A 27,723-nucleotide genomic window follows, 5' to 3' on the forward strand; every position below is an offset into this window, starting at 1 on the left:
CCCTCTATTCCTCTAGGCCCAGGTTAAAAAATTAGAGTGGGGAGGCTTTCATGGAATTATTTCCCACACTTTATATGAAATTAACTCAATGTTTCACAGCTCATCATCAGATTCACTGATGTATGTTTCATCTTCAGTTTCGTTGTTTCAATATAAATTTTCATCACCATCACCATAACCACAACTTCACAGTTCTGTACATATCAGTGAATAAGTACAACCTTTGAGTGCTTACCCCCCCCCCCCTTGTCCCTTAATGCACGAACATCTTACTGGCTGAATAACTGAATTTGGTGCACAGGGAGTGCCACTTTGCCCCATCTTTCCCATCCAAAATGTAATCGGTCTGACAGCTTTGGATGCAGTTGATCAGCACGCATCCACTCTAACACTTTGTAATTACCAGTAGTTCTTAAAATATACGTTGTTAAAGTTGCTATTGTTTGGGGCATATTTTCATTCTGCGTGCCTTTCTTAGTAAACATGTGCCAACAGAGTTCACCGATGTCAAAAATCTTGACAAATAAACTTCTTGATCAATTGTTCACCATCCTTAGTAAATTCATCTGTGCATCCAAGTTTTCCAAATAAGACAAAGACATCTGCCTTCGGGCCTTCCAGAAAGATGCTTTCATTTTCCTAGCCAAACACCAAGTAATATCACAGCCAGACAATGCAGGAAAGCACAATAATGATATTACCTTCTCTGTGGCTAAAAGAGTCCACATGGCTGACATCTATCATTCTTCTATTTAGTCCAACATCCGGCACAAACATCGTATCAGAAGGGAACAATTCTCATCACCAGATTAAAAGTATAAAATCATCAGTGTTGAGTAAAAAAGATTATGGAGAATAGCACCATGATGTGAAGCAAAAGGGTAGTGAAGAGTTATTTTTGTATCTACCTCCTCATGGGTACGCTTCAAATCTGTCCCATTCATTTCTCAAACTAGTTACCAGATTTCTTTTCATCTTCTGTTCAAACAAAAAAGAAAAATCTTATCTGAGAGGTATACTTTTAATTCATCTTTTGTTTTAGGATAGGATAGAAGGGTCTCATACTAATGTTTGTGATATTAATGTTATCAATTCTTTTAAACTCCGCAGGTGTTGTTTTTCTAACTCTTTTCCTTCGCAAGGAGTTATTGAATGAATTTTCAATGAAGGTATCAAAGACTAGTTGAGTCTCATCATACTTTTGCAAAGTGGAATCTAGTTTGTTGTGAAATTCAATAGCTAAATCATGGCATGTCTTCATATTAGATGCCTTCTTAAGTTTTTGCTTTCTTTAGACTCAATACTACACAGTACTCTAGAAAATTTATTCCTGCTGTGAATAAATGGAAGGAACATCTTCTTGATCATATTGTTTAATCCGTGGTATTTCAAGGTGTCAAACTTTGCGTTTTATTTTTATTTTTGTTTTTGCGGAGTGATATAAGTCTCCTTCGTAGTTCATCTTTCATTAATTTACTTAACGTTGTTATTTACTGGATTTGTCTTATTATTTATATTTCCCTTTTATAGATTAGATTATTCTTTTGTTTCTCTACCACAATATGCTCCTTGCATGATCATGTCCCTTGTGCTTGTAGCATTGTTGGCTTGTGATATTAATGATAATAATATATTCAGCAATTAATGAAAGGAAAAAAGTTAAAAATATGGATAGTAGTAAAAACTAGCTGCCACTGTCTTCCACGTAAGTGATAGCTCTATTTATGAAAAGCATGTCGGAGTTTGAGATAGTTAACTATGAATAAACTTCCAGAAGATATAACGTAAATGAGCAAACGACAATCGAGTGTCTGAGCGGGACATTTCGAATTTTACTCCAAATGAGGATGTTTAGTAGGGTGCTAGAAAAATTCGGTCCGAGGAAATTCGATCTCAGAAATTGTGGTCCCCAAAATTTGGTCCAAGAAAATTTGGTCCCAGATAATTTCTAAAAGCTATTTGACTAATCGCAAATAAATTCTCTGAAAAAAGGCATATAGCAGTTGTTGTTTTTGTTTAGAAACTGTTATCAAGATGATGCATGGTTTAAAGGATGATTTTAGAAGTTGGTTATTCTTGTCATTAAAGCATTTGGAATTTCAGAACACGACATAGCCGTGGGCCTGATGATTGTTTACAAACTGCAAACAGATGTACTCTTTACAATAATGGTATTAGAGAAGCTATATATTTACAACTTTTCTTGAGTTATAAAACTTGCGGCCACATATCTAACTTGGTAAGGTATCGATTGACTTTGAACGGGCAATTCGTAATAGCTGTGACCTCTACATTCATTTTCATTTGTGCTAACTTTCGCAAAATGTCCAATGTATTATTATTATTATTATTATTATTATTATTATTATTATTATTATTATTATTATTATTATTATTATTATTATTATTATTATTTGTTTTTCTTTTAAAGCTAAATCCTTAGTTGGAAAAGCAGGATGCTGTAAACTCATGGGCTCAACCGGGCAAAGTAGCCCCATGAGGCAAGGAAATAAGGAAATGAATAAACTACAAGTGAAGTAATGAACCATTAGTAAAAAAAAATTTAAGAACAGTAACAACATTAAAATAGATCTTTCATATATAAACTATGAAGAGAGACTTCATAAACACATACTCTGCCAGTTTGAACTTTTGAAGTTCCAACGATTTAGTTATAGCTGAAATAAAACTTCTAGAACACTATGTAGTATTGAGCCTAATGATGGAGAAGGATGACTTTTAGAATTAACTGCATACCTTTATTACAAGCATGATGAAATTGTCCGAGAATATCTGAATGCAAAGGATTGTCAGGATTATGGAAAATCTTATGCAACATGCATAAAGAATTAACTAAACGCCGGTGCCAGAGTTTAATATCTAAATCATGAATAAGATATTTGATAGACTACAAGTTCTTGTTTAGAAATAAAATAAAATTTGTGATCAATATTTTCCGGGACCGAATTTTCTCGGATGGAAATTTCCTAATTTCTCGTGAGATAAGTCCGATAAAAGAACATTTTATAAAAAAATATTTTTTTGCTGTTTCATTTATTGGCTTTTTTATTTTTATCAATAAGATTACTCCTGTAGTTTTTTTGTGCTGATTCTGATCAGTTGAATTAAGGTGTTCAAAGGCAGTTTACTAATAATTTCCGGGACCAAAATTTCTGGAACCAGATTTTCTGGGATCGAATTTTCCGGGACTGAATTTGCTGGTCACCGTTCAGGTGGTGGCCTGATGGGCTTTGATCGTCAGCGAGGATGCAGCATTCGATTCCGAAATAGCAAATCCACTATAGAGAAGACAGTGAGGATTTTGGATTAAGTCAGATGGTTGGCTGGGCAATTAACTGCACAAATCTAATTTGACTAGCTCGGACAATGACGATAAGCAATAGCTGGAAACAACCAAAATATTGAGGCACTGTAATATCACTAACCTTGATTAAACTACCCCTTCAAAAATATCTAGGAAACAATGCTATTACCTGGAATGTCAATAGAAGAGATAAGCTGGATTCCATCATCATTCAAAAAAAAATTTGTCTTGGCAGTGCTTAGCTACCTCTCGCTTCCTTTGAAAAAGTTATGGATTTTGCATCATGAACTTAAAATAAATAACTTTTGCTTATATGTATGATCACACTTTTGGTATGAAGGATAATAATAATAATAATAATAATAATAATAATAATAATAATAATAATAATAATAATAATAATAATAATAATGCAAACAAATCTTACGAAAACACTAGAATGCGATATATTTTTGTTCTTTGTCTATCTTAATAGACAACGATAAATATAAAACTCTCATTATTTATCTACGGTCGGATTTAGAAACAAAAGATATCATTTTTCAATATTCCCAGAAAATGCTGATAAACATTTTCAGTAATATTTATTTCAAGAGAATTCTATAAAAGACCAGAGAAAGAGAATATTCCCTGTTATTTCCGATTTTCTTCATGCAACCTTTCTGAAATAAGAAAGCGTCTAGATATATCTTGTCTGTGGTACATTTGATGCTGGCTAAGATTCTATAAGGATCAAATAGTTTTAACAAGTGATCATATCAACTTACCCAAGAGCTGAAAACAATTCCCCGGTATTCCTCACTTCTGTTTGTTATGGTCTCCATATAAACCTTAATGTATGGTACCGGATCTGGAGGACTATCCTGCTTGGGATCCATTGTCTTTCTATTTTGGCAGGCAAGACCATCATCAACCTTAAGAGAGAATTTAAAGATTTATAGTTGATGTAAAGTTATGCAGTTATATGGACTTGATAACACATACTGGAGACAAACCCTGTCAGTAAATGTAATAAAAAAACACAGATTTTCTCAGTATTCATAGACAGGAAAATTAATGCAACAAAATGATATACATTTTTTTCCATAAAACCATAGATATGTGAGATTCATATATTTAAATGTCATGCTATAAAATGGAGTTTCAAGCATGGTTGTGCAAACCCCTTTGTTATTAGAGGTTGAATGATTGGAAATGAGAAATGATACTGGTAATTACGCTCGTGAGATAAAAAAAAAAAAGATGATGTGATTGAAAAATACTCTTGCTGATACCTTTGATAACGTTAATTAATATAGTGGCTTTAAGATAGAGATAAACTGTAGACCTACAGAAAAGAGACGAGATTTATCACATATAATCTGGTCGTTACAAAACTAAATGAAGATAACGTTTCTAACTGATATCCCACCAGTATGGATGATAAAACAGATATGTGGCAGATGTATGTGAATAATATTTTAAGAAGAATAGTGAGTCTGAATAAGCGATCAGAAATAAAAGATTAGACCTCTGTCAGAAGAAACTAACAAATATTACTCTGTTATGCATAACCAAAGTTTGAAAGCATCGGAACTATTGAGAGAAGCTTACGTCATGAATGAATTTTGAGATAACAGGGAAGATATAACAATTTTCAAAGGGGATCATTCGATGAATATGATTAAAAAGGCTGAATGGTGAGAAATGGAACAAATTGAAAGCTTATTCAATCTACTTGGTATTAGTTTGAACAACACAAACGATCACGAATTATGGAACATGAATTGATGTGCAAAACTTTTGTTTTTTACCTCCAGACAATGAAATTTCCGGAGGAAATAGATAAATTATTCAACTTCACCATTGTTTTATTAGTGTAAAATCCAACAGAGAACAAACTAGCTTTTGTAATTAGTTAGTTACAAGGCAAAGATATTTCTATGATACTTTTTTCAATGTATTATTTGAAATCTAATTTACCTTTTATTAACATATTAGATAATTATGTTATTGCGTTACTTATCTCTGTCATTGTTTTTCCTTTTTTTTTTTTTTCTTTTTTTTGTCGATCCATTACGGATGAATCTCAGCTCAGGTATTTGAGATGTGGTTACGGATCGGGATGCCAAAGGGCATTGGCTTTCTTTGCTAGTTCTTTATTTATTCAGGTACACAAACCATTGACTTATTAAAAAATGCCTTTGAGACTTTTATATACTCCATTTTACTTCACAAGCACACCTAACTGACAACAATATTCATCATGCACTTAGTACTAGGTTATTAAACAACTGCTAATGATGGACAGAAAATACAGATAAACTGGTTGACCATGTAATGGTAAAGTAACCCAGTCATATAAAGAGAATATGAGATTAATGCATTTTTGAAAAGGTCAGAAAAAGCACGACGAAGGTCTGGGACAAATTAGATGCATGTAAGACACAAGCCACTGGTATAACCTTGTAGCAGACCTAGAGCATTAAGAAGGAGTTTATTCTTCTACTGAAAAATTCCGAAAGAACAGGTCATAAAGTTTAGGAAAAGAGGAGAATGCATGCAAGGCACAAGTTAGGTGGATAACCCTATAGCAAGAAATGACAAGATAGAGAGAAAACAGTTGGAGTGAGTGAATTCCTCTATTGAAAAGGGCAGGAAGAACAGGTTATAAGGTCCAGAAAAACCAAAAGGTAATGTTTGTATGACACAAGTGAGTGACAATATTTTACTAGGGGAAGACAAGATAGAAATAAATCAATAAGAGTGAGTGTATTCCTCTTTTGAAAAGGCCAGAAGGAACAGACTATAAGGTCCTGGGAGAAAATGAGATTATAGACACAAGTTATTGTCATATCCTTGTAACAGAAGGTGACCAGATAGAATGAAAACACGAAGAATGAGTATATTCCTCCACTGAAAAGATAAAAAAGAGCAGGTCATAAGATCTATAAGAAAGAGAATGTATGTAAGACAAGTAGCATATTTTTATAGCCTGCTATAAAAATATGACAAGATAAAAAGAAAACACAGAGAGCATTTTTATTACTCTGTTGAAAACAAAAGAAAGAACAGGTCTCAAGGTCAGGAAAAAATGAGAATGCAATGTAGGTAAGCATCAAGTGAGTGGCATGATCTTATACCAGGGGGAGAGTGAGTGTATTCCTCTATCTAAAAGGTCAGAAAGCTGTGGTCACAAGGCCGGTGGAGAAATTAGAAAGTATGTAAGGTACAAGCAGGAGACATAACCATGTAGCATTGGGTGACCAGATTGAAAGAAAACATTGAAGATGGGTGCATTCTTATGTTAAAAGCGTCAGAAAGATACCGGGAAATGAGAATCTACGGAAGACACAAGTGAGTGGCATTACCTCTTACCAGGGGATGACAAGATAGAAAGAAAACGCCGAGAATGAGTGCATTCCTTTACCATGATCAGATAACCTAGTTCCTGGATAAGATTCTTCTCGAAATGTACTTGTCTCTTCCTTCATCTGTAGGCTACACAACACTTGGCCAATTTCAGCGACTTCTTTCTAGATATTTCGGAGATACCTTAAGCTTAGACAAGAAAATAACATACATGTAGACATTGACCTAGTAAAACAGAGATAAACCTGGCCATAAATTGCTTGAGATGGACCATTCATTTTATGAGATATTCACATTTGAGAAAATGTGTGATTTGTGTAAAGAGAGTTAAAAGGAGTTAAAAGGATTTTGGATGTCTCAAAGACTTTTTAATCCATCCACGATGATTTCATTTGCTCTTGAGTATGGCGAATTAGTTTAAATGTTTAGAGAGATTTTATGATGTAGTCTACCTTATTTTTTAATCCTTTTATCGTTTTACTGTTTGCTATATCTGCTGGAAGTCTGTTCCGTGTATTTGCTATTTTGTGTGTAAAGAAATTACCACATTGGGTGGTGTATCTTTCAATTCCAGTTTCTATCTGTTACCTCTGGCCTGATTTGTGCTAAGCGTGAAGAGGTTGTGGTAGTCTACATTTGTTAAGAATTTCTAATGCCTCTATTAGCTGTCCACTTAGTCGTTGAGTTTGTGGATCAAATAAGTTCAAACGTTCCATTCACTGTCTATATCTAAATTGTCTTGATTTTGGAACTAGTTTGGTGGCCTTAGATTGTAGTGCTTTCAGTGTATTTATATCCTTTTGGATACATAAGCCCAGAATTGAACTCAGTATTCTAGCTGAAGTCTTACTAGTCATGTGTACAGCTGCAGTACAATGTCTTTGTTTCTATATTTGAATTGTCTCTTTGTGTGACTTATTAGATTTTGTGCTTTCTTTTCAACTTTCATGCTTTGTTTAGTGACCTTCAAATCTTTGCTAATAATAATGCCGAGATCTAGGACCTGATCCACAATTTTCATTCCATTACCCAGCAGTGAGAAATCTATAATCTATGTGCATAACTTTGCATTTCCCACAGATGAAAGGCATTTGCTATTTTCTGGACCATTCTCCTAACTTAATTAGATTCTCTCTTATGGCTTCTTTGTCTTCTGAGTTCGCAGCGTTTATGCCTAATTTATTATTATCGACAACTTTGGATATTCTACTAGTTAATCCTTAATTCATGTTGTTAATGTAAATCAGAAATAATAATCGGCCACGGAAGGAACCTTGTAACAGCTGCCCTTTTTTCTGTTTGTCACCCAAGAGAAGAGAGAGAGAGAGAGAGAGAGAGAGAGAGAGAGAGAGAGAGAGAGAGAGAGAGAGTGTATTTGTGATGGTAATTCACTTACAAGAAATGCTCTGAAATCTTCTGCCAACACAAATGGTTTGAATTCTACATAGTCATAGTACACAGACTGATTTCTTGGTTCTTCCTTTGCATTCCATGGGTTTCCTTCCATCCCTGTGACGACGACCTGAACTGGATATTTCAAGTCCACCCCTGGAGTCCTCTGTCCAATAGGCATGACCCATTCATCAGTAGCGAAATAATATTTAACTGTGTGGCCATCATTCATAGAAAGTTGCCAGTAATCGCAGGGAATATCTCGTACGCTGCTTTGCCCTTGATAAGTCTTGGGGAAAATAGAAATGATAAGGTTAAGAAGTGAAATGGAATCTTCTCTTAAACTTTATATTGTTAATAATAAATCTTCAAGTCTGCAGAAACTAGACGAACAAAGTTGTGAAAAATAATAAATGAAGCAATACAGAAGGGATGCTGGTTTTAGCCCTTACCATTCCTCTTCCTTTTTCAAACTACGATTCAAACATAAGGAAAGTACCCTGTCATAAATTCGTATATTTTTCAATGACTATACCCAGTGACCGGTTGATATATAATGTTCCATAAGTTAATTAAACAATTGCCATTTTCCTAAACATTTCATACGCACTCTCTCTCTCTCTCTCTCTCTCTCTCTCTCTCTCTCTCTCTCTCTCTCTCTCTCTCTCTCTCACACACACACACACACACTCATATATATATATATATATATATATATATATATATATATATATATATATATATATATATATATATATATATATATATATATATATATATGTGTGTGTGTGTGTGTGTGTGTGTGTGTGTGAGTGTGTGTGTGTGTGTGTGTGTGTATAAGAAAACGAATAAATAGTTCAGCGTAAAATATGAAACCATTCACATATGCGTGCTGTCGGCAAAAGAAATCTTTAGAGGAGCTAATAATGACATCAAATCTGATTTAAATTTTTTTTTTCTTTTCATAGTACTAAAATGATCTGGTTCTGATATAATTCACCTCAAAGAATGCGTTATCTAGTTCTACTTTGTTGTCATATTACCATTCAAGAGAAGTCGCTTGTTAAAAATCTCTATTCTAATAACTTGCACATTCCTAATATTGTCAATTCGGTGCAAAAAATATACTTCCAATTTCTTATAGTATCTATATCTATTGTGACGGTAGCCATGACTAACTCGATGTTTAATTTTCTTTTTATTAAAGTATTGTTTTATACAACTTCAGTAATAACATTGTTACACAGCATTTCAATTACACTAATATAATAATTGACTCACAATATTTTCACGGAATTCTTCGGCCATTTTGAGCAAAGCTGAAGGACCATAGACAAAATTGTCAATGATCTCGGCACGTAGCTTTCCTTTGCGACCTACGTTACTCTTTGAGTAATACCATCCATATAAAGAATACCCTGGGGGTTTCAGCAGACTGGAAAAGAAAACAAATAAATAAAGTAATTCTTGAACATTTTCACCCCCCAAAAAGATGATTATTACATGTACACGTTATTTAAAATCATTTAGAATTACATAAAACCATAGATCATAATGAATTGGCCAATAATTCCTTTAAAATTGGCCTCATATTAAAAACAATGATATTTTATAAGGTTCAAATTTTTGCCGTTATCTCCTAGCAGCCAAAGATATGCTGTTGTTTCGTTAGATAAGATCATCATAGAAAATCAATGGGAATCCTGGAAATGTCATAGTGAAAAAAAAAATTTCAAATTTGAATGAAATATATGAAGATGCATTTGACAGTGCTTACAGACACTGATCAGGAGAGACTAAAAGATGAAATATCGTAAGAAAATCTTTGAAAGAGGGCAAGAGGAAGAAATGGGGCCAGGAAGCTACTTCTGGAGATTGAATACTTATGTAACATATGTAGCATTAGAATATTTGAAAAGTAGCTTTTGAGATTGAATACTTAAATGTATCATAGCTGCAGAGATTAAATGCTTATGTATCATATATGGCAATAGAACACTTCAAGAGTAGCTTTAGAGATTAAATACTTAAATAGTAAGGTCTAGTGTCCTAGGCTTATATGGCACGAGTAAAATTGAAACGTAGCTGTAGAAATCAAATACTAATGTAGTATAGCCTAGGGCAATAGGCTATATGGCATAAGCAGAATTGGAAAGTAGCTGTAATTGGTGTAGATTTTAAACACTTTTGTAGTATAGCCTAGGGCCCTAGGTTATTTGGCATAAGAAGAATTGAAAATTAGCTGTAGAAATTAAATACAAATGTAGTATGGTCTACGACCCTACGGTATATGGCATCAGAAGAATTAAAAATTAGCTGTAGAAAGGGATTTTGACATAGGAAAATTCTATTTTTGGGTGAGATAGCCATGTTGTTCCGATGGAAGTTCCTCATTGGCAGATTTTTACTCGGAATATTTCTGGGAGTGATATACCAGAGACTTTTACCTTAAAGGTAACACGGACGTGCTTAAAACAAAACATGGCTATCCTTCCCCGAATAGAGTTAACCTTGTCTCGAAGGATATGGGATAGGGTAGTAAAATATCACTCTTTACAATTATTAAATAGTATATTGAAAAGAACATTAGTCCCCTTGCAAAATGTAGACTGAGGAGTCCCAACTATACAGTCCATAAGAGTCCATGCACAACACAAGAAACTGGTTTATTCACACTACCAGCGTCCACCACAAAGTGTTTAATCTCTTCCAACTGACATAAGTAGTGCTTGAAGAACACTTTTGAAGATTTCCATACTGTGTAAGCCTGTAAGCCTGCAAAGGACACAGATTGGAAAAAAAATTAAGGAAAAAGGAACTTTCCTATGGTCATGACTCGATGGTATACTATCAGGGTCAGCCCTTCTCATGAAATAGGTGAGTTTGGACCTTACCTGTGTCAGAAGAAAGATTAGATCTTGTCGTCTCCCCTTTGAAAAGTTCACCGCCTTTAAAGGTCCGGCTCTTTAAAAGGTAGGCCTTAAGGCATTCCACGAGGCACAGAGAAGGATCCTCCTATAGTAGAACGTCTTCCTGGGCCCCAAGTGTTTCGTGGGAAGTTTGTTTTTCGCCAAAAATGCAGGATCTGAGTAAAGATTTACCTTCCCCGATTCCGAGAATTCAATGTGGCCATCATCCCCTGAAACGGCTACATTCTAACTGACTCTAGCACTAGACGCCATAGCATGCAAAACGATAGACTTTCGAGTAAGATCCCTGAGGTAGTGGCGTTATCCATCGAAGAAGCGAAGTGCAAGACTTTATCCAACGACCATGAAATAGCCTTGGGAGGAGCATTAAGTTTTAATTTAGCATAAGCCTTTGGGATCTAATTGAACAGCTCGCTATTGAGATCAATATCAAAAGCATAAGCAATGGGTTAAGCTAGTACCGACTTACATGAGGCAATAGTTGTAGAGGCCAGACCTTGATCATGCAATGAAATAAAGAAAGAAATACAGAAATAAAGAGAGAAATACAGAAGTCCATAGTAATAAAAGATGACTTTTGACGAATGCAACCCTTTTTTTCAAGGAGGACAAATATTGTTGCTTTGTGGTATTGGACTTGTACTCTTCTATGAAGTCAATTCTCTCCTTTGCAACTCCGAACTTTCTTAGAGCTGCTAGAGCGAGATAATCATGAGCTGAAGGTTTTTCATTATCCAAGAGGAAGCGAAGAAAGTCTTCTGTTGAACATCCTGAGACAGCACTGGAGATGGTAGAAGGACCTGGAGAGGTTTGAGTTCAAGGACAAAAGGATACCAATTGCTCTTGGGCCATTTGGGAGCCACTAGAGCTGTTGTTCCCTTGAAAATCCACAGTTTGTTCAAGACTTTCATTAGAAGGTTGAATAGTGAAAACAGATGTGAGACTACTGGTTCCAATCCAGGGACATCGCATCCGTACCTGTCGCTTCCAAATCTAAGTTTGGTGCTACATAGTGAGGAAGCTTCTTGTTGAAGCTCGTCGCAAAGAGTTCGATTTGCAGTTTTGGGACTTGCTTTAGAATTAGATCTTGACAGGGCCTCCGCAGTCACATTGAGAACCCCTTAGTGGTGAACTGCTGAGAGATGCTAATTCTTCCACTTTGCTAAAGTGAGGATGGCTAGAATCACATGGTTGATCTAAGGAGGCCTGAGCCTTGTCTGTTGACACAGTGGACTATTGTCCTGCTGTCGATGACTAATATTTGATGTGTGATTTCGTCTTTGGGTTCAGTCTCTTCAGAGTCAGGAACACTGCCATAGCTTCCAGAATGTTGATATAAAATTTCTAGAAAGAGATGGATCACCGACCCTGTACTTTCTTGGAATGGGAATGTCCCCCCAAGCCTTGTTCCGAGGCATCCACATGAATTGTCATGGACAGAGGAGGATACTGCAGAGGGATGTGTGTCGATAAACTCTTGGCAATGGACCACAGCTTTCGCTGCTTTCGCAGTAAGACCAGGTTTTTGTGGTGAAGATCTTTACGAGCATTTAATGCCTTTCTTCTCCAGACATTGTTGGCACCTTTGATTCTTGCTTTAAAGATTTGGTCTGTCACGGCAGCAAACTGCAGTGAACCCAAGACTTTTCTGTAGGCACCTGACAGAGTTTGTGATTTACTTTCTCTTGCCTTGCGGTAGAGATAGGGTTTGTAAATTAAGATTCCAGTGAAGTCCTCACCACTGAAATTCTTGAGCTGGAGACAGCCTAAATTTTTTGAAGTTGATCTGAAAGCCCAGAGACTAGGAATTTCTTGACTTCTTGAGCTGTACAAAGACACTCCGACTTCATTGCAGCCCAGACCAGCCAGTCATCCAGGTATACCATCACCTAGAGGCTTCTATTCCGTAATTGTTGGACAATGGCCTCAACTATCTTCATGAAAATCCTTGGAAGTATATTGAGCCCGGAGGGCATAGCTCTGAATATGTAGGCCTTTCTTGCTAGTCTGAAACCAAGGTAGGGGGAGGAGTGTTGACCTATTGGAAGATGCCAATAGGCGACTGTAAGATCTTTGGAGAAGGTGTAGGCCCCCAGGGGTAGTAGGTTCCCTTTTAGCGAGATAGTCAACATCTCGGACTTGTCGTTCAGAATTAATTTGTTGAGTGGGGACAAGTCCAGAATAGTTCGAAGAGTGTTTGAATCTTTCTTGGGCACGAAGAATAGCTGCTCTTGAAAGTTCATGGATTTTGTGCAATAGATGACTCCCTTCCAGAGAAGATCCTGTACATAATTCTGCAAGAATGGGGTTGTGGGTTGGAAGAACCTCTGGAACTGGGGTGGTTTCTGTCTCCATTTCCAGCCTAATGCCTGTGAGGCTATGTTGTGAGTCCAGGGATTGAACTCTCATCGATCCTTGAAAAGGTAAAGTCACCCCCCTACTGGTAGCTTCTCATTGTTGTTGTGAAAGAACTGCTTCCTTAACCGTCTCGCCTCTATTTCCTCGGCCTCTAGACTGACCGCCCCTTCCAGACCTTCTCCTGCAACTATTACTCTTCTTTTGAGCTCTGACAGGGTGAAATGTACTGGTGGCTCTCTCGAATACAGGGTTAAAGGCTGTAGAGTGTGATACATACTTCTGGGGAACCATGTACACAGTCTGGGGGATGGCAGTGGCTGAGACTGTTGTGATAGAAAAGAATTTCTTTCCTTTAAAGTGTCTTCTAGGCTTCTTGTCCTTAGATGGAGGTCCTTCTCCGGGGGTAAATTTCCTTTTAGATGACATACCCCACTTTTTCATATGGCTCTTATTTTCCTGGGCCGCTCTATCCATGACTTCCTTAACCCATTACTTGGGGAAGAGGTTCTTCCCCTAGATATTGGAGTCGATCAGTTTTGTAGGTTCATGCCTGATCAGTACAATGGCTAGGACATGTTCTCTACATGTTCTTCTGGCTGGGAAGAAAGCATGAAGATCTCTAGGGAACATGGTTAGGGTAGTCTTTGCCAGGACCAGAAAGAGATCAGATTTGGAATAGTTTCCAATTAGCATCTCCAGATAAGATTCGAATGATAGAGAAGCAGATAGGGTTTCTTTAGCCTTCAATTCATCCTTTGTTAGGGATTCAGGAATTCTAGGCATTTTCTCATTAAACTGCTTACCTCCGATGTCTTTATCTAGTTTTCCAACAGTAAAAGTATGCTGGACATCTACCCAATTATCCAAATCATAAGGAAGGGCTAGGGAGACATGTATGCCCTCCTCTAGCACTGGCAATGGTCGACCCTCCACTACTGCTTTCTTTAAAGCCTCTAAGCTTTTAGAGGCAAGGGAAAATAGAGTATCTTGAGGAGCTACAAAGGTGGCCTACTTCCTGGCAAAAATAGAAAGTTGGTTATTAGTAAATTCGGCTGTTTTTAGCTCCTTAACCAAAAGAAACTGAACCTTGTTGTGGTAGAGGATGATTTTTCCTTGGGGATTATATCATTCCTGATGGAGGCTTCTGAGTTAAGCCTTACATAGCAATATGGATAACTATCAATCGAGGGGAAAAATTCCAAGTCAGAGACTGGCTTAGAACCCAAAACTTCTCTGATATGGAGGTACCCTTCACCTAAAGCCATATGCTCAACATAATGCCAAGGGTTCTTAATTGAGCATTTAGGCAGGCTCGAAGCTAGTGGAGCCTGAGAAGTAGGTGCATTTTTGTAAAGCTTCTATGTTTGCCTCTAGTGATGCTTGAGTACGTTCATGTTTTGCGTGTAAGTTTTCCATGAAAGCCTTCATGGATGCCATAGATTCCATTTGACCTGGAAACAAAGGTTTATCCGTCATATGAAAAGGAGTCGAAGTAGATGCTGGGGTCTGACATGCAGGAATGGGTGAACAAGCTGGAGAAGTACCGGGAACTGCTTCTCACCTGATGTACATCCAGTGATTCAGCAGATGTTTCTGTGGTCAGCAGGATCCTCTCCTCTCTGATATCACAGATGAAGTTGTCGACATGTTCTCGCTGTTTAGACTCATTACTTGCAGAGCGTCCCGAACTTCATCATCCGCATGATCTAATGGTACCGGTAGGAGCTGAACCGTTGGTAACTGGTAACCAAAAACAGCGGTCACCTCGGCTTGGGAAAGAGGAGGTCCTTAAGTTCCATGAAAAAAAGATAAAGGGTACCTTATTGCAAGCTCTCCTGGAAGCCTCTAACTCAGAGACGAATTGTCTTCTGACTCCGCGCTTGCACATCCAGGGAGACGTTGGTGGCATGGAAGCCGGTGTGTAGTAAGTCCTTGCAAACCTAAATATTCCTATCAGCTATAACACAGTTCAGACAACAAGACAATGGAGACTCAAGCCAAACAGCTCAGAAATCATTGGAGATTTATGAAAAATTATCAAAGACAGTGTGGTAGGAGTATGGAGAAAAGGGTAACATCAAAGGAGCTCCAGTACTTCCAAAGTCAGTCTATTAGACAACCTAAGCTGGCAAATTTACTTATCATACTGCCTAAGCCAGCAACAATTGTCCCCGAAGCAGCAGTAGCTCGATTTAAGGCAGCAGTTATTTCTAGCAACCCTGTTATAAACTGACCTTTCAGCACCCTGGGCAAGTCGACACAAAGTGGCAGAGGTATTGTCCAGACGATAAGAATAAAAGGGACAATCCCATGGGAAAGGGTCCACAATCAGAGGGAGAGGTACAGGAATGAAAGACAGCAAATAAGGAAACTTGCCAAGACCCAGTCATTAACATTAACTCATGAAAAGAGGGGGTTTTAGCCCGTAAGATAATGAGAGCCGAACAGGATGGACAGGACGCCTAGAATTGGAAATTCAATGGATATCCAGACAACCAGGCGGGATGCAATCGACCAACTTCAGCGACAATTGTCCCCGAAGCAGCAGTAGCTCGATTTAAGGCAGCAGCTATTTCTAGCAACCCTGTTATAAACTGACCTTTCAGCACCCTGGGCAAGTCGACACAAAGTGGCAGAGGTATTGTCCAGACGATAAGAAGAAAAGGGACGATCCCATGGGAGAGGGTCCACAATCAGAGGGAGAGGTACAGGAATGAAAGACAGCAAATAAGGAAACTTGCCAAGACCCAGTCATTATCATTAACTCATGAAAAGAGGGGGTTTTAGCCCGTAAGATAATGAGAGCCGAACAGGATGGACAGGACGCCTAGAATTGGAAATTCAATGGATATCCAGACAACCAGGCGGGATCCAATCGACCAACTTCAGAGGACAATGTTCCTTACATATGGAAGAGGAGACAAGGAGCAGATGACCAGTCTAAGGCTGCAGCTAAGGCGGTAGAGGGAATGTCCCATAGCCAACACACATTCAATGCTATAAGAACTCAAGCTGGCAAGACCAGAAGCAGGGACAGAAGGTGACACTTGTGTTGCAACAGACTAACTAGGCAAAGGAGTCAAGACTCTGCAGAAAGAGGTGCATAGCTTAGAATGAAAAACTGCATTCACAGAGCAGGCAACTGTTAAGGCAACAGAGGAGAACCCCAAGGGGTACCAACTCTTTGCCTGATTAGGGTTAGGCCATAGGAAAAACTGTACAGGCAAGCCTAGCCCATCTAGCGGGTGAGGGAAAAACTCAAATGCTAGGGTATGAGGACTAGATAAGAGGAAATGTCGTTCCCAGTACAGTTAGGTTATGGCCTAACCAAGAAGGGGAAGGGGCAGAGAAACCTACAAAGAGTGGTCTCCAAGGCTGCGGAGAGAATCAATCCAGGGAAGGAAAAAATCTCATCCACATAGGGCCAGATTAGATAGCCCACAAGCTATCCTGTCCAAAAGTGGCAAGGAAGAGTACTTCAGTCCCCATGGGACTAGACAGGGAGGGGAACAAAGTTTCAGAGCAGGTAGACACACTAGCAGGCACAAGGGGGAGGGAAAAGGGTGGTGATGTGAGACGCAAAAATTGGTAAGGCAGCAGGACAGGAAGGTCTAACTGCCGCCTTAGAAAAAAAATAGTGTTCTAAGGGGTCTGCAGTGATAGAGCACAGAGGACAAGTCCTCACAATCACCCATAGCCTACCAAAAATTAAGAGGGAAGCCTAAGAATGGGTAAGGCGGCATAAGGGGGTCTACCTGTCAGTAATATAACAGGGGCCAATGAGTTCCAATGAGTAAACAAGAATTAGACAGAGGGACCAAGCTCCCAAAACCTGTGCTACCTTGCCAAACTATAGGCTAAGTGGAAAGTGAAGACAGTCACCCTAGGACAACTGTAAAATACTATCCAACTCCCAGAGGAACCTTCAGGACCACAGCTCCTCGCTATGATGAATCAACAGTATGGGAGGATGCGCAGTTTCACGAAACCAGTAAGATTAGGTGAAAGAAGGAGATGGAACACAAGTGTAAATTCACTACTCATGGCCGCCGGCCAGGATAGAACTAGTCTAAGTCAAGACTGATAAAAAAATACACATGTAACACCAGTAAAAAGGGGGGATACCCCATAATCATACCACACTTGTAAAAGGGTAATATAAAACACTTTCCTACAATAATATAACTAAATAACTAAGCCACTCTGAACGATTTGGATACATGATGTGCCGGCGCCAACTGCATGCCGGCCACAAGCAATAAAAAGCATGCACATTTAGTAAAAAACGAGGTGGAGATACGAAATACTCCATCACACAAAAAAAAGGTTCTCAACTTAGTCAACGAGGAAGAAGCTGATGCATCCATGATCGCTAAATCACTCAAAAGGCTATGAAAAAAAAAAAAAAAAAAACTCCAAGCAACCGTCATGATAGCATCTGCAAAAAAGGAATGGTTTTACAGGAAACGTGTTGGTAGCACATTGAGATTGGGAGTTGTAACGGCTCTCTCGCTCACGTATCCTTTCCTATCCCACATCCTTCAAGACAAGGTTAACTCTATTCGGGGAAGGATGGCCGTGGCTTGTTTTAAACACATCCCTGGTTTACACGCGTTATCTCTTGGGATATTCGCTCCGGAGGTTAAAACTCCATGATACCTCTAGGGATGACATGGCTCGAGCCTCAAAATATAAATACTTATGTAGTATGGCTTAAGGCCCTAGACTGTATGACACAGTTTAAAGCCCCAGGCTATATTGTGGATGATCAGAGAGAGAGAGAGAGAGAGAGAGAGAGAGAGAGAGAGAGAGAGAGAGTAGTTAATGTAATGATTGGAGTGAGGAAGACTGTTAGTGTAATTGAGATTATTAGTTTATTTTTTTATTTTTGAGTAGCTAGTTTAGACAGGTAGTGAATGTGTTGGGCAAATGATTCTTTTTATTAGGGGCAGCAGGAGACAGTTGTGTTCTGAATGCTGTCTTTACATTTATTATTATTTCCATTACTATTGAAAATTATTATTTACTTCAAAAGTCATAATTCCTCTCTTAGAGTTCTTTTTTAATTTTTTGTCTTTGTTTGGCCGTTGACTGTTGTTTCCCTCCCACCTATATAGATAGATTGATGTTGATGACACAACGTTTAATGATTTTAGAATAGACTGCTCATGGAGAATTCTTGTGACCATTAATAGCCGGGCTGGTATAATAAAATATTCCTCTTGTTTACGATAATGATGATAATGATGATGATGACTTTCTTGAAATGACTCTTCAGTCGAGTTGACTGAATACGAAGGCAATTGTTCTGTTTGTCTGATTGGTGTCTGTGCAGAGAAAGACTGTTCTGCTTGTGAGCGGAAAACGCTAGATATATATATATATATATATATATATATATATATATATATATATATATATATATGAACATATATCACAAGCACACGTGATTTTAATTAATGTAAATATCATTAATTAAAATCACGTGTGCTTGTGATATATGTTCATTAAAATAACCACGTGTTGCAAACTCACGATTCAGCTATCATGGTGGAGATGGGTTTATTTCAAGTCTGTGAACAGATTCCTGAATTCGACAGGAATATGTACGAGAACTTGTCATAAACTTTTAGTCTCTCTTGATAGCTCAGTCGGCATGGTCACTGCAGGCATAGTCTCAAGCCGAACAGGTGGTGGTTCGAATCCCTACCCGGCCAGAGGCTGTTACCATAAAATGAATTCCAAGTGGATATATTTTCCCAAGATAGAATTCGGTATTAAATGCCATTCGTGGGTGATATTTACATATATATATATATATATATATATATATATATATATATATATATATATATATATATATATATATGCATTTATTTGACTGTGGTGAATTTTAGCATTAGATTTTGTTCGTGCTTTCCATGAATTATTTGCATGGTTTTTTGCTTTATTATTTATTTACAGTAGGTTAAAGATTGTAGTAGCCTACTAACTGTGGTTGTTTGTTGATGTTTAGTTTTAAGGAAGATAATGCTAAGGATTACGTTGTGTTTTGCTCTTCCTGCTGTTCAAGAAACCAGTTAGCATAAAGTAAGGGGAAGGGTGTTTGTTGAGAATATGTAGTATAGCCTATGGCCGTAGGCTATACTGTATTGCATAAGAAGTCTTGAAAAGTAGCAGTAGAAATAAAATATTTATGAAGTATAGACTAGGACCTTATAGTATATGGGAAAAGATGAATTCAAAAGTAGGTGTAGAAATTAAATACTTATGTAGTGTTGCCTAACACCTTAGAACATATGGCAAAAGAAAAATTGGAAAGTTGCAGTAGAAATTTAAAACTTATGTAGTGTAACCTAGGGCAATAGGCCTCATGGCATAAGAAGAATTGAAAAGGTGTACAAATTTAATAATTATGTTGTATAGCTTAGGGCAATAGGGTATATGGCATAAGAAAAATTGAAAAGTAGGTGTAAAAATTATATTTCTTCTATCACTAATACATACCAACGTTATTTATAGTGGATGTTACTTTTGGCAAAGCGAAAGACAAGTCATAAGACTTTATCGAGGGTTAACCGCCCACCCGTTAGTTAGCGGGGGTGGGGTAGTAGCTACCCTGCTCATTCACACACACACACTTGGGCTGTGAACCCCACAGCGCTTTGGCTCTAGTGGAGACGTCTCTCTCCCCGCTCCAGCTTACGAGCAATTTAACTTATATATATATATATATATATATATATATATATATATATATATATATATATATATATATATATATACATACATATATATATATATATATATATATATATATATGAAAACAATCTTAATGTTTTATATATATTCTAAGATGTCTTTACAGTGATTGTTGCTGTTTGTGTGACAGCGCAGTGCGGCACATTCTCAAGAGCAGAGAACTTTCTCTTTTGATCTTTCCCTTTTGGACGACGGACAACCCGTAGGCTGGTAGCCTTCCGAGTGACTTGGCCTCTGCCGCAGGAGAGTTGACATCGTTTAGATACTCCCCCATTTGGATTTTACCAGTGCCCTTCCTCCTACGAGTTCTCGCAGGATAACTGCTTGCGACCTTCTCAAAGCTTGACTTTGGACTTGCTCTTTCTCGACAATCCTCTGCAGGGGAACACTTCCCGTTCGCAGTTATATTGTGTTCCCAAATGGTTTTCTCCATTAGACAAGTTGAAATAATAAATGTTTGTAATTTAAATTTTTCAGCTCTCAACGCCACACTCCTTCATGTGGCCATGGGACAAGAGCCTTTTTTAGGCAATAGAGGGAGTGCATGACCTTCAGCTTGTCCGCTCACCCTCGGGGAACCCCTTTCCAGCCGGAGGGTTGAGTGGTTCTCCCGAGTGGTTTGTTTCATCAGCTGAATTAATGAATTGTAACTATTATATTTTAAAGTTCCCTCGGGGGACACCTTTCCCATCCCCGGATTAGGTGCTCCTCCTGAGGGAGATTTTATCATAATTTTTTATATTCCTCAGCTAGTACTGCCGTGCTTCATCGTTCAGCTAAGACAGAAGACTTAGAAAAGCAGAGCTGTTCATTCCTGTGCTATCTGCTGTCCCTGTGCAGTCACAGTACTGTTTTCCTGGCCCTGGGTCAGCTGCTGATCAGCACTCTGTCTTCGACCTTTACCTTACGAAGATGAGGTCACTTCAGAGGGGACGTAGGAACAAGAGCAGTGCCATATTGGGCTCCTTCGGGTGTACCAGTCAGGCATTCCCTTCAAGGTGAGCCCAGGAGCTAGCTTCGGCTACATTTCACAGGTAGCGCTTGATACGAACCTTCAACTAGAACATTACTCGTTGACGGGAAGTAAAGAGTGATGCCCGGAGGTCTGCCTCCAGAGATTGGACAACTTTCCCTTCCAAGGGAGAGTTATCCTTCCCAGGTGTTGGTCTGCTCTCCCTTCCAAGGGAGAACTTCCTTTTATCAGCTTCTGTCTAGCAACCTTCCTGCTTGTGGGGAGAATTGCAGGCAGCTACATCTCATCGCAGCAGTTACAGTTTTGTTGCCAATAACTATGCTCTCCCCCATGCTGAGCCAACTATTCCTTCAGAGGCGGAGCAAAGTCCAAGGTAGGTCTCTCCTGCGGGTGGGTATCTCTCTTGTCCCAGAGTGACATCCCCCCACGAAGTCTTCTAACCATCTTCCTGTTCCTGCTGAGCAGTCCTTCCTTTCGGAAGAGTTTCGCGACCTTGACGAGCTCGCAAAGTGCGTGGTCCTCCTCCAAGCTTCCGATGTTTTCCTTTGCCCCCAGCTAAGCGATGTATAACTTTGCTCTCCGCCTTAGCCCGTTGAACCATCCTTCTTGAAGGATAGTTATTCGCAAGAACCTCGCCACTCGCCCACTCCTCATCACTTGTCTCCTCAGCCGCAGTCCTCTTCTAGAGATCGTCACTCGTCATCTCGTGACAAATCTTGTCAGACTCTCCGACAGCTTTCTGGTTCCCAAGCCTTGCATTCTTTATCAGACTACCCGTTCACCAGCCTTGAGGTGTTCGCCTGTCCACCAGCACTCTCTGACCTCTTGCCACCTGTCAGCTGTTCTTGGTTTCCCAGCTGCCATAGAATCTCCTTAATCTTCAACTGCTCGTCAAGCTCCTGCAGTTCATGGTTTGTTGACTGTTCGCAGGCCTCCAGCTTCTCATCACTCTCCTGTGACTCATCCGCCGACATCTGTCCATCGTTCTTAGGCTTCTCACCGATCCCCAACAGTTCACCAGTTTCCCTTTGATAGCCAGCTGCTCGTTATTCCCTAGCAGCTTGTCGTTCTCCAACTGTTCGCAATCATCCATCCTCTCGTCACTCATCAATGACTAATCAACCACCAGGTGTTCTTCATTCTCTGGCTTCTGGCCGATCGCCAACAGTTCACCATTTGCCAGCACACCGTCGATCACCAGCTGCTTGTCATTCTCAGCAAGCTTTTTGTTCACTGACTGTTGCTCATGCTTCATCCTACTACCAGTGTCTTGTCAACATCCGGCTGTCCATCATTCTCCGTCTTCTCACCGATCACCAACAGTTCGCTGTTCGCCAGCTTCCCGTGGATCACCAGTTGCTCATCATTTTCCAACAGCTCGTTCATCAATGACTCGTCAATCTCCTCCTACTAAGTGTTCAGTTGTTACCTGTCATTCCTCTGTTGCTTGCTGTTTGCTAGCCTCTCAGCCTTCGCCAGCTAAGCGACGATCCCGAACAGCTCGTCAGTCAACAACTGCTCGCCGTCACTCTCAGGCCTTACTGAGTCCTCCTGTGACTCGCAAGCGTTCACCAACCCACCATCATTCGCCAGTTCCTGAGCGGTCTCTTACCAGCCATCGTTTGCCAGATCACCGTCGTTCGCTAGAGCGTCGTCGTTCACCAGAGCACCATCGTTCGCCAGTGCCGTCTTTTGCCAAGCATTGTCGTTCACCAGAACAGCGTCGTTCAACGTAACACCATCATTTGCCAGAGCACCGTCATTCACCATAATGTCGTCATTCACCAGAAAATCGTCGTTCAACAGAATGTCATTGTTTACCAGACACTTTTCTTCACAAGCTTCTCGTTGCTCACCGGGTCATCGGTACTCACCATCACCATTCCCGAGCGCCTCGTAGAGGTTCATCCTCTCGCTATCGGGCCCACAGGAGCCGACCACCATGTTCTCCCAAGAGAACCTCTTACAAGGACGAATCCTGATGGCCTCCTCTTCGGGAAGACCCTATTTTTAGTTTTGGGAACACAAGGAACCGAAATGACCTGTTTCTCTCCCCTGTAAGGTGGATTCTTCAAAACTGCAGCCATCCTCTTCTTCCGTCCGGTTGTCGATTAATCCAGGTAGGAATGTTCTTCCTTTTCAGAAACCCTCAGCTTTGATACTCTCATGGAACTTTTTAGCCCGTGCCACTGTGAGTCAAGAACTGTGGTACAATGCCTTGGTTAGAGCCGTCCACCTTGCCTTTGTAAAACACAGGATATGTTCCACCCATTCGACCACCAAGTACACCCATGATTCCGTTGGAAAAGCCATCTTCTCCTCCAGAGAACCCAAGGCAAAAATCCACGGTTCCTTCTCCTCTGGAATCCCAGGCTTCTTCAACCTCTCCTCTGAAGAGGAAACAAAGAATACCTGAATGGCTGGAATCACCAAGGATTAAGTTGATATAGGTACGGACATCAAAGTGGAGACTTAGCCTTGTTGTGCCCACTCCTCCCTGAGTAAGCTAGCACCCTCATCCATCTAGCTAAGAGTCTCTTTCTCCCAGAGAAGGGTCTCTGGTGGGTGCTTTCTGCACCTCTCCTATCGAGGTGATTCCACCAGAACTATGACCAGTACCCAGACTCTTACAGGAGAACGTCTTTCCCTCAGCAGGTGAGGCATGCAAGGAAGATTATTCGAAACCTCAACTTCTTGAGGAGTTCTTTCCTCCCCAGAAGAGGTCAAAAGAAGGCCGAGACTGTGACCAAGTCTTTGGCAAGGGCATCAAAACCTTTGCAAGACGGTTTTTAACAATCATCTCCGATCCTTGCAGTGACACCCATCATGCAAGAGACGACCTCGATCCACCACGAGATGATGTCTCGGGGCTGAATGACTTTGATGACAATGACAATCATCTTCCAAGAGCTACTGGTACAAAGCTATCAGAGACAGAGCAGAAGAAGTCTGAGCACGCCTTCTGGCAGGTCCTGGCCTACATGAGGTCTGAGGACTATCAATGGGTTTTCTGACCCAGCGGTGGCCCCTCAAGAAGCAAAGACACAGTCTTGAAAATGTCTACAGCACTATACTTGTGTGAACCTCGTGTTACATAAAAAAAGTCTCTTGGTCATGTCTAGGAAAAAGATGCTGTGGACATTATCAAAGAGATAAATCCGTTTTTCTTGTCCTTTAGAAGGTTGCCCTGTGACGGGGCCACTCCTACGAGTTTGGAGTAAGCATCTCTTTCTAACAAGGACAGAGAATTTACAGCTCAGCTACGAGAGAGTACTCTTAATCTCTTTCTCCCACCTGTGGAAGTATGAGGGCAATTCTCTCCTTACCCATGCGTTCCGACCATCCACCGGACATCCATCTCAGCCATTTTGTCTTCGGACTGAACAGTGTGTTTTCATTGAGGTCTCCGAGCCTCTTCTCTATTCTTTCCTCTTCTCCTGAAAACGGTTAGTTTTTTCAAACTGTTAGACGAAGAAAAGGCATGCGGTCAAACAAACCGTTAATCCACTAGACTTTCTAGTTACGTTTGAGTACTAGGACATTTACTCCTAGATTCCGGAATGCTGTCATCGAGGAAGTATCTTCGGCCATGTAGCAGTTCTCACGAGGAGGTTTACCCTAGTGTCAACCTGGTTTGTCATGATCGAGTTCGTTCTTCAAAAAGTTCAGCACGACAGACTGATCCTATCAAACTCGGTGGCTGACCTTCATTACCACCAAGAATTCACCCCGAGTTTACTGAGAATAGAGGATTCAAGTAAATCTTGATAGATACCCTGGCTTCGTTATCAGAGATAGCTACCCTTGGATGACCTCTCCCTCCAGATATATGAAAGAAAAGGGTGGGGCATGCTGTACTACACAGCCTCCAGGTTCTGGGCAGAGGCCGAATGGTACCGTCTCTTAAACCTCCCAGAGATTAGGGCAACCTTCTTAAGGACAGGGGGTACCACCCCCTTCGAGGAGAAATCAGTTTTTAGCTCCGGCTCATTTCTGAGACAACGGCCGGTGTCGAACTTCAACTTGAGCCAGAACTCGTGGATGGGAAACAGAGAGTGAGGCCAAGAGGACCGCCTCTAGGAGCTGGAACTCTGCGTTTCGAGGGAGAATCTCTCCAACCACTGGTCAACGATCTTCTTGGGTGTGGGGAGAATCGCCTTCGGAGGATTCTTCCAGTGAAGAGAGGGATTCATCCACTACCCTGCCAAGGGATTAGTCCCTCCACCAGCCACTTTGCAGCAATCTTCCTGCTTGCTGGAAGGATCGCAGAGAGTAGCAGCAAACAGTGATTGCCATTCCCATCCGAAAGAGAATCTTCCTTTTCCTGGTTAGTCTCCCCTCCAGGGGATTCCTCCTATGGGAATTGGGTTTTCTCATTCTTCCCCATTGCCCTTCAGAGCAGGCCTCGTCATCATCAGTCTTGTCTGGTTAGAAGAGTCGTCTCACCTATTGACTTAGATCCTGAGACATCTTATGGGTATTGGATTCACCCTTGATCTTCGGGAACAGCACATCAGACTTTACAAGTTAAGGGGACATAAGTTAGGATCAGATCGGTTGGCTCTTGCATTACAAACTTTCTTGCATTTCCTATAAGCAAGCCACAACAGCATATATTTTTACTATTATTATTTTTCTTCTTGCCAGCAAGACTCATCTTCCCCAGTAGACTCGTCTCATTATTAAAAGATTCGTCTTGCCCAGCAGACTCCTCACACCCAGTTCACTTATCTGCAACTCCCAACGGAGATCCCGAGAGAACCCCTTAAGCGACTCTAACAGCCACATGTGAACATCTATCACAAAGTAGTATCTTCGGTGCACCATCATGCCTAGAGACTATCCAGCTCCTCCTCTCTCAGAGAGTCTCCCCCGCAACAAGTTGCAAATAGAATTTCTGGATACCTGTGCAGATCTTCAGCATTGGCCATCAAGGCTAAGTGGACTGTAGGTTAGTATCATGGAAAGGTTATCCCTCCTCTCGATGCCGCTATGCCACCATTAGGGGAGTTCCTCGGTTACCTTCGTGAGGAAAGCTTCTCTCGGTCTCAGTAATGGAAGGCCACCAATAGTCCTTGAGCCTCGCCTTCAGACAGAAAGTAATTAACCTTTCCACGTTGGCATCGCCCCTCCTCATACAAAGTTTCGAGCCTACAGACCTTTAGTCAGAAAGATCTCGATCCAGGACTCCAAGCAGCAGACATTCACCTGACCTCGATGACTGGTCTCCTGCCCATGTTGGCTTCAGCCAAGAGAGTCAGTGAATCCCATGGGATGCCCTTAATGTCTCTCATTCATGACGATGGGCCAGGTAATGTTCGATCTCATTTCTGGCAGCTCAGATCCCAGAATTTGAACCCTTCGGTCTGGGAGTCCTTCGCAGCATGACTGGTGATCCATATCAATGGTTACTCTGCCAAAGAGAAACTAGAGGCCCTACCTCAATAAAACTACAAGAGCTTGCCACCAAATGTCAACACTCTTCATCAACTCACGGAAAGTCAAGAGAAGGATCACCAAGAACACGTTCTCATCTCGGATTCACAAAGTCATGAACCAAGCATCGAATCCTTACCCTTCTCCTCATAGAAGAGACCAAGAGCCCATAACGTTAGGGGCAGGAATACACCCTAAAACTACTTTGTGATGCAGGCCTAGTCAGCAGGCATGTAGAAGCATCAAATGACCTTCACCGCCCACTTCCTGCAAGATGTGAACCACAAGAACATAGAGACGTTCTCCATAGATTCTATGGTGGCTAAACAATTAATGGTTTTAAAACTTCAGGCTCCTTGAAGGACAAGTAACAGATGAGGGAGGATAGAGTTTATCCATACTTAAGTCTGGAATGAATGACAGAGAATGACTGGCTCTTTCTTTCTTTCATCTTCCTCCCTGTAGAATAACAGCACATACGGAACTCTACAAAGCTGACCTCCACTGTCTGCAGGTAAAACCATGTCCCTTGTGTAACCTGGTATAGTTAGATATACTAGTTATGTCCCCATACAGGGGTTATGATTGGATAAAGTCCATGGTACCCTCGGAAGAGTCTGATGACTTGGAGAACTTACTTGGACAAGTCACAGTGCTAGTATCATAAACACACAGTTTGCATAGGCCACGGTCCATGCATAGCACTTGGTACAGAGTTTCCGCCAAATACGTGCAAAACACATAAAGGGGAAAACCCCAGGTCAAAGTAAAAAAGGCAGTTGGCACAGACTTCTGTCCTTGTAAATAGGTAAGTCATCACCTATAAATATTCTTGGTTTGTATTTGTGACGGAACAAATGACAAATTTGGAAGTAATTTTTATTTTATCTAATGATACAAACCTGTAGCCATTTATACAAATTGGCCTATCAGCACCAGTCTTCTTTGAAGTCCTACCTCCAAGAAAAGTGGGGTTCACAGCCCAGTTGTGTAAGTGAGTGGGGTAGCTACTACCTCCCGCCCCACCACCCACGCTAACTAGCGAGTGGTGGGTTAACCATCACTAAAAGTCTAATGGCTCGTGTTTCAGTTTCACTGAAAGTAATATCCTTTATAAATAGCTACAGGTGTAAAATAACAGCACATATGGTACTCTACAAGGCTGACCTCCACTGTCTGCAGGTAAAACCATATCC

The 27,723-nt window shown here is 40.3% G+C and overlaps 1 protein-coding gene across 1 annotated transcript in view; it reads right to left on the bottom strand.

Moving 5' to 3' along the window:
- LOC137641366 (uncharacterized) overlaps nucleotides 1-27,723 on the bottom strand; it is a 413,026-nt gene that overhangs the window by 344,591 nt on the left and 40,712 nt on the right. The window contains 3 exon segments of the mRNA XM_068373852.1: nucleotides 4,093-4,239; nucleotides 8,073-8,357; nucleotides 9,350-9,503. Coding sequence (XP_068229953.1) covers nucleotides 4,093-4,239; nucleotides 8,073-8,357; nucleotides 9,350-9,503 — 586 coding nt within the window.

The sequence above is a fragment of the Palaemon carinicauda genome, chromosome 5 (assembly GCF_036898095.1).
Source record: "Palaemon carinicauda isolate YSFRI2023 chromosome 5, ASM3689809v2, whole genome shotgun sequence".
NCBI lineage: Eukaryota > Metazoa > Arthropoda > Malacostraca > Decapoda > Palaemonidae > Palaemon > Palaemon carinicauda.